Source organism: Papaver somniferum, chromosome 10, assembly GCF_003573695.1.
Source record: "Papaver somniferum cultivar HN1 chromosome 10, ASM357369v1, whole genome shotgun sequence".
Classification (NCBI taxonomy): Eukaryota; Viridiplantae; Streptophyta; class Magnoliopsida; order Ranunculales; family Papaveraceae; genus Papaver; species Papaver somniferum.
The window spans coordinates 2586216-2594744 of record NC_039367.1 but is presented as its reverse complement, the minus strand read 5'-3'; the positions used below and the strand labels follow the sequence as shown (position 1 = coordinate 2594744).

Sequence of the window (8529 nt, the reverse complement as noted above, 5' to 3'; positions counted from 1 at the left end):
TCTCCTTCTTATGAAAAGATCAGAACTTCTTTATTAGACAAGGAGCAAATGTTGGTAAAGCAAGCCCTAAATTCATTGGTGAGTGACTGGCAGACTCATGGAGTTTCAATTGTCTCTGATGGTTGGTCGAATGTCAAAAATACATCATTAATAAATATTATGGCGGTATCAGATGGCAAAGCAATGTTTCTAAGTGCACACGACGTCTCAGGAATAGAGAAAACTGGTGAGAACATTTCTACGATACTATTGAAAGCAATCGAAGAGATTGGTTCTTGGAATGTCGTACAAGTCCTCACAGACAACGCGGCAAATTGCAAACTGGCTAGAGAACTCATTGAACAAAAGTATCCCCATATTTTTTGGTCGGGTTGTTTAGGGCACACGCTAAATTTATTAATGAAGGACATAGCAAAATCCAAGGAATCAGCCATTTCATTTGTGAAAGAAACATATACAAAAGGCAAGGATATTGTGAAGTTCGTGAGAAATCATTCCCAATGTCTTGCTTTATTTAAGAAGTTTTCTCCTTTGGAGGTTCTCAAATAAAAGAAGACACGGTTTGGATATCATTTTGTCGTGTTGTCCCGGATTGTTGAGGTAAGAGCTTCTTTGATTTCCATGGTATTATCAGAAGAATGGAAAGAGTTTAAGAAACCTGCAACTTCAGTAGAACATGCAAAAATCACCTCAATTTTCATGGATGGGAATTTTTGGAGTAATGCGGAGAAGGTGTTGCGAATAACAAAGCCGATATACATAATGCTTAGGTTTTCAGATTCCGATAAGGTCGTTATAGGAGAAGCGTATGAGCAAATGGATATGATGCTGGGAAGTTTACAAGACACACTTGCAGATGATATAGTAATTCGGGATATTATTCAGCAAATCGTGGTCCAGAGATGGAGTAAAACGAACATTCCATTGCACTGTTTAGCTTATTTGCTTGTCCCTAAGTATTATACGAATGCATGGCTAATGAAACCATCTTCCGGTGGCGTTAGTAGGAAGAAGCCTAACTTCGACCAAGAAGTTCATGATGGGTATCTAGATGTTATAGATAAGATGTTTCCAATGCCGGAAGAAGCTGCGGTTATACGACATCAAATTAGTGATTTTGTAAGTAATGGAGGTTGCTTCACTCGCCCACAAGCTATAGTGGATAGAGCAAAGATGAGTGCAAAACAATGCAAAGATGAGTGCAAAACAATGGTGGGGTTTATACGGCGGAGGAGCACCAGAGCTTTACAACTTAGCTATGAGAGTGTTGTCACAAAGTGTTAACTCTTCTTGCGCAGAAATTTGTTGGTGCACAGCTACATCCACAGTGTAAAGAGAAACAAATTGGAAGCTGATAGGGCTGAAAAACTTGTGTATGTTCACCATAATCAACGTCTTCTTACAAGGAAAAGAACAGATTATGAGGCAAGGGAACGAGACGCAGCAGCTGATGATGAAGCGAATTACTTGACAACATTGAAGAAGCTGTTGAAGTAATCGAGGCAAGGGAACGAGACGCAGCAGCTGATGATGAAGCGAATTACTTGACAACACCAACACGTGCTCTTATCCCTCCATCCTCCCCCACACCAACACCTCCACCTCCACCTGTACCTCCAAGTTTACAAGAACAGAAAACACAAGCACAAGTTGGAGTTCAGAGTGCGCGTAACAAACACAAGTCGATGAATGAGATATATTCTCGCACATAATAAATATTTTCTAAATATTTAAGGTTTATGTCTTATTTCATGGTTACAAAATTTGAAAATTAGTAATATAACTAAGATTTCTAGAAAATTGTAATTTACGTTCCCAAAATGTTCCGCGAATTTCATTTTTTGAAAATTTTACGAATCGCGCTCCCGTCCCCGTTCCCGCTCTTGTCCCCGTTCCCGCTCCTGGCTACTAAGTACCCGAACACATTCCCATCTATTTTCAACATGTCCAAACCACCAAGTAAAAAATATAAATCTATTAACAAAAGAAGTATGTCCATGCAAAAACACTTCAGAAATAGAGTTTTAGACCAGAAAGGAGCAAAAACTGGAACCTAATCTCATGACCGAGACCTTCTGAAGTGATAACTTCGCCACAACATAGCAAAATCCTGAATTTCCAAGTAATCTGTACAGATAAAGAAGTCCAAGTCCCATAGCTTGACGACAAAGCCTTTCTACGACTTCAATCTCTTCCCAGGCCAAAGAGTTGCATAGCTTATCAAGCAAAATGTAAAAAAAGCTTCATAAGCTCCGTATGCAAAAAAAAAGTATCAACCATTCTTAAAGTCTTGAGAAGTGTTAGAAAAGTGTATCAACGAAAAATATCAGTGACTAATGATCAACACACCTTGAAACTTTCATAAGAGTATTCTTTGATCCACTTGCTGCATGGGTGAGAACTACCATAAACAAGGACTAACAAGTTTCCGCACCGCCTTACTAAGAAAGGCATAGAGTCTCAGGCTTGGCGCCATAGCACCAAGAGTATAAGCAGGAATTTTTACTGCTGCATTGGATTTTCATGAACTTGTATATTACCAGAAGCGGTTTCTAACAAGTACTCTGCATATTTCATTGTTGCAAGGGTGAAGAGTGGCCTATTTTGTAGGGTCTAAACCCAGATTCTGCACAAGGAGGATTTCTTGATCATGCTAACTAGTACATTTATAATCAGATGTGTCTACACTGCACATGAATCATACACTGCACACTTGTAATCAAATGTGTATACACTTGTGTTAGTCGGTTAAAAAAAACAGCTGCATTTGATCTACATCTAGAACTCACATTTCTTGTTGTTATTTTCCTTACTATACAACTTTTATTATGACTCTAAAGGCAAAAATGTGGCGGCACTCGATCTGCATCTACGGTTGGCACCTTTAGTTCTAAGCATTGTTAAGCGTCCTTTTTCTAAGTTAACCGAAATAAATACAAGATTGTTGCGACAAGAATGTGATTGTTCCTAATTGTTTCTGGTTACGTCATGGAACTAGATATTAAGCATCAGGTGAAACTCAAGGAAATAACACATTTCCCACATGAATCTTTTCAATAAACAGACCTTAATCATACAGATACAATGCAAATGAGAAGTGTGGCAACAGAAAAACCGGATTATCTACTGCACTATAACATCATATCCTACACAAATGGCCAAAGAATTTCATAAGAAAAAAATACTGTTCTGTCATGAGGCTTTCTGATATGGAGCTAAATGATAAATATCACAAGCTTACTTTGATGAAAGAGTTGTGCCTTTGCAGTCCTTGCTTCACATTATCACTCCACAGCAAGAATGCAGCCTTGTCAGAATCATCAACACATTGATCTGCTGCTAACTTATACCCGAGTACGTACACCAGAAAAATACACATCGATATCAATACAAAAGCGCCAGAAAACAAAAATCAAAATGAAAAAATCAAGAAAAGGTTGAAACTTAATTCAGAAGAAGTGCATAATTAGCAATGTTTTGATTAAACTTCTTCATCATCTAAATCTCCAGAAAATCAAAAAAACAAGAAAAGGTTGAAACTTAATTCAGAAGAAGTGCATAATTAGCAATGTTTTGATTAAAATTCTTTATCATCTAAATCTCCAGAAGCCATGTGAACAAACAGAGGTGAATACCTAAAGTACAGTGCGTACAGTTTATCCATAATTGCTCTGAAACAGTAATCTCAGATTCTGACATTTCGTCAGCTTCTTTTGATGTCGACATGCTGACTTCTTTTGATGATTCCTGTATGTGAAGTAGTAATAAACAGTGAGAATAAGAAGAGAAGAAAATATGGCTTCTAGATCAGCTTCAAGAACTAACAGTATATTTAGATATGGCATCTTCAGTTCTAAGCATTCTTAAGCGTCCTTTTTCTAAATTAACTGAAATAACTCAAGATCGTTGCAACAAGAATGTGACTGTTCCTAGTTGTCTCTAGTAATGTTATGGAACTAAACAATCATTATGCATCAGGTGCAACACAAGAAAATAAGAAACTACCCACATGAAACTTCTTAACAAACAGACCTAAATCATACTGATCTGATGCAAATGAAGAAGTGTGGCAAAATTTCTTTCTAGGACCTAAAGCCGGATTATCCACTGCAATATAACATCAAAATCATGTCCGACAGAAATTACCACAGAATTTCATACGAAAAAAAAGATTGTTCCTAGGCCTTTCTGATTCTGATATGAAGTATATGATACAATATCAGAAGCAACTCATATCAGTTAGCCTAACCTAGTAACTTTGCAAGTGAAAAAAATTTGGAATTCACCATATACTTTTATGAAATCCTACTTCAACATAATGAACAGATCATAACAAGAAAAGAGAATTCTCGTAGTACTTACTTCGATAAAAGAACCGTGCCTTTCCAGTTCTTGCTTCACATTCCACAGTAAGAATGCAGTCTTATCAGAATCATCAACACATTGATCTGCTGCTAACTTATTCCTGAGCATGTACACCAGAATAAATACACAAACGCCAGAAAACACACGCCGAGGTGGTGGAGTGCTAGCCGACCAGACAACACACGCCATATCAAACGGATGAGGGATTATTAATCCCAGTGTCCGGCCACCGTTTTCAAAACGGTCTTCCGGGTAGCCATCGATGTGGTGGGTTGCCAGTTAAGGCCTGACAATCTTGCCGTCCCCAACGGTTGATCCACCTGTGGTGGGGACGCCAATTATGGCCTAGTAGATGGTATGAATTTCCCCGCAGTGGCCATCCTTAACTTACGCTGCGAGCCCACGACAGTTGATATGAATTACCTTGAAAGGTAATAATCATCTCTTGTCTTATGAATTGCTGCACAGTTATCTGATGATATATATTGGAAATTAGCAATCATCTCCTAACTAGGTAATATGAACAGCCAATACTGCAACTACCTCTTACCAACATTATATAAACTTCCCAGGTTGCAATCATCTGATTCATCTCCAACTAGATGGTATGAACTGCCAAGCAGTAACCATCTAGTTGCAATCATCTCCTAACTAGGTAATATGAACAGCCGATACTGCAACTACCTCTTACCAACATTATATAAACTTCCCAGGTTGCAATAATCTCCAACTAAATGGTATGAACTGCCAAGCAGTAACCAACTGTTGTCCGGCGATATGAACAACCTTGAGCAGTGGTGCTGGACCACAAAGCGGCTGCCTACATACCCTCCTCCGTAAGCTGAAGGGATCAAGCACGACCATAATTCATTTAGATAGTATGAACTACCTTTAATAGTAGCAACTATCTCTAACAGTGGGTAGTATGAATTGCATCGAAAGATTCGCACCAACTACCCCAACTTGCCACGTCACTAACAGTATTATAAAGATGATATCGCAGCACCTAATTAGCTTGAGCAAAATCAAGTCTCATGCCATTATATCTTATCACTGAACTGGACAGATTATGGCCATGTGCAATTCTGTCTTACCGTAGCCCCAGAAGTCTAACCCATAGCTGCTATCCATTTGTAGTGTTACTTACTACCAAGAAAGAAAGTATACCGATCCAACCAACTAGAGTTATCTACCAGCTACAGAAACAGATACAATTGTTCTCAAAAATGAGGCCAAAAACTATTTGTAAGCAAATAAAATACCTACCAGTGAACCACCCTGCTTAAAACCATTACTATCACTACTTCTTTGCACTAGAATAAAGATATCCATCATTTCTTTCAAAATATTGCCCTAACTAAAAAGATAGCCATGTCTACGTCAATCAATTTTATTTGTTGTTCAAGTGCAATTTATGGAACCAAGGTGCTAAGTCAGTGCATAAGGTTTCCAAGACTAGCAGACATGAAAATAAATGAGAATTAAGATCTCGAAGGTACAAATCCAGATATAGTAGATCAAGCAGGAAAGCAAAATCACAGGCTTCAAGTGTCGACAAATTACAACAATCAAATGGAAACAAGGAATATTAAATCACTAGTCGTCGCTACGACAAGGCCCAAGAAAATTTTCACCAGTTCTTAATAGTGGATACCCGCAAAGCAAATGAATAACAACAATCGTAGACATTTTGTTATTAAAACATTTAAAAGAAGTCGACTAAAATTTCCATAAACAGAGAGTTTATGGAGATGAGGTACCACAGCAGCATGCTAATACTGAATGTTTAACACCAGTGCAATGGACTGTATGCTGTAAGTCTAGCAGTCCTTCCCACTAATGACGAGTTGGCTCACTTTCATACAAGCACTATCAATCAACAAATACCAATAATGACGTCCAAATTCATAATCTAGTACTTGACTTAACAATACCAATTTATTTACTCATCTCTGTCCAAAAGAACATTTCATCTGAACTCTAAAGCTACCCTAAGAAAAGAAAATATATGTGTGTCGATCATTCATAGAGTATCTGACTTGAAACGAGATACAGACTAACACTTAGTTGAGGTCATTATTTACTTTGAAACCGTAGATGATCATCTCAATCCCACCATCTCTAAATAACCAAACGGTGTTCATAAATTAGCTAACTCATGGAAACACCATCACCGCTCATACAGTACACATAATAACACTAGTTTAGTCCGTGTCTAAAAGAGAGATATGACCTTGGTATTACTTGAATATAAATCCAAAAGGGATGGTGGCAAAAACCATAGTAAACAAGCACTACATATAAGTACACAGAAAATGAACTAGATTAATCGACATCGATACACAATTTAGCACACAGTACGCAGCCCAAGTCCACACAGCAATTGATTATACATAGTAGTTTAGGTATACAGTACTTCTACTAAAAATATTTGAAATAAGAATATCAAACCTAAAGAGAGCTGATGCCTTAAGTTTAAAAGGTTAAAAATAAATTAACCACCATAATTGTCTAACCATATTCGAAGCACTACGATTAGGTATCCAGTAAATACATTGGCATTTTCTGCTAAAATAAGTTTCCACACGCAACTGTAGCTTATAGTACACTGAAACTTATTAATGGAGACACAGACTGTGTACAGGGCTACAGACATACAAAACCACCACTTAATGGTCAAAATAACAACCCAAATTCCCACAAATGAAAATCATTTTTCTTCCGATCAAATGTATTACCAATAGTTATAACTATGAAGAACATTATAAAATCTGTAAAAAGGTTTCGGTTGAATACACAATTGATTTTAAGTCCAGTGCCGGTATTGGCAAGAAGAACTAACAAGCCACCTAACACATTTAGAGTATCAGGTCTGTATATCTGACAAGGTATATGCAGTCACATTTGTATAAAATTGTGAAACTGGACATCAACAATGGGTAAAATATAAAATCAATCACAACCAAAAACTCGATTTTGTAAGAAAAATTCATAGCTCCTCTCTTTACCTGTTTGCTGGCAGGAAACTCCTCCCCAAACTCGATCAAAATCGAATCCAACCACAACCCACAAAGCCAACAGCAACATCACTTCTCTTTAATTCGATGTAATCATGTCCCAGACGAGCTCACTCCTTAGGGTTTTCCAAGCATGTTCTTGGTTTGCTTAATCACCGAAGAAAGAAGAGTACTAGTATAGTGAAGGAAGGGAAAACTGAGCTTTGTTTTTGTTTTCGTTCAGGCAAACGCGCCCTTGACTGTCTCCAAATGTCACGTGGGTATCATGCGTGGATGGGTATGATGTACCAAGAGTAAAGATTAATCTCACTGTTTAGATTAAGGCACCCAAAATTGTTAAAGGCACAAGAGTATTCCTTGTTAAAAGTACCCAAACTTTTTTTTCGAAAGAATTTGCATATCAACGTATTTGTTGTTAAGATTTTATGAAATTCTTTTTTATTCCTCTAATTTTCCTGTCACAGCCTCCGCCTCACCCAATAAATCCTTTTCCACCTCCACCAGCCACAAATCGAGTCTATCTCCCAACTGAAAAAGCTTCACATACTATACTGTCACACGTTACCTCACCTGGAAACAAAACATAAAAGGTTGTGTACAAAACTGCACCCAACACTCTTATAAGTTTCGGTTTCTGATACTCAAAAAGAAGAGGTGAAAAACAAACTTTCCTCTCCAGATTCTTCACATATTTTCTTCTCTACAAAATCAACTTCGAACATAGTTTCATCATTTTTAAGGAAATCAACCTATATTAAAAACGCCGGGATACCAAACACATCCAACTTTTTCGTCCGACAACCTGTATGGACAAAACTTAATAAAATTGCAAGTAGACCAACTTAATGATCTTTGACAATATGTACGTAGAGTTAATATCTCAACCTCTACTAAATCATTATGTATATAGAAACAAGGTTCGTGAACCTGATTATAAAGCAAAGTACTTGGACGATCTCAAAAATCAATATCCAAGATCAATCTAGTCGTGTCCAAATAATTCAATCGGAATGCTACCAAATGATTAAATTTGTTATCTATCTTTCAAGATACAAATTCTATAAGAAACTAGTCTCGTAACTGATTACAATTAAGCGGACGTATATACTTAGATTGAATACATATAAACCATGTGTAAATCCAATTA

General features: G+C 37.2%; 1 protein-coding gene across 6 annotated transcripts; it reads right to left on the bottom strand.

The window, feature by feature from the left end:
• Positions 1–970: 970 nt before the first annotated feature.
• Positions 971–7541, bottom strand: LOC113317239. 6 transcript variants are annotated; one of them, XM_026565379.1, is made up of 6 exons: positions 7374–7541; positions 4363–5561; positions 3636–3747; positions 3242–3336; positions 2054–2216; positions 971–1932 (listed from the first exon to the last, which is right to left on the bottom strand). In XM_026565379.1, exons 2-6 carry the CDS (start codon positions 4552–4554, stop codon positions 1835–1837), a joined length of 660 nt encoding a protein of 219 aa, XP_026421164.1. In that variant the 5' UTR covers positions 4555–5561; positions 7374–7541; the 3' UTR covers positions 971–1834. The 6 variants fall into 6 exon arrangements, 2 of the variants coding, with proteins under 2 accessions (XP_026421164.1, XP_026421163.1); XM_026565378.1 differs by having other exon boundaries at positions 4363–7541; XR_003343356.1 differs by adding an exon at positions 2350–2626 and having other exon boundaries at positions 1706–2216; positions 3242–3343; positions 4363–7541.
• Between the last annotated feature and the right edge of the window lie 988 nt (positions 7542–8529).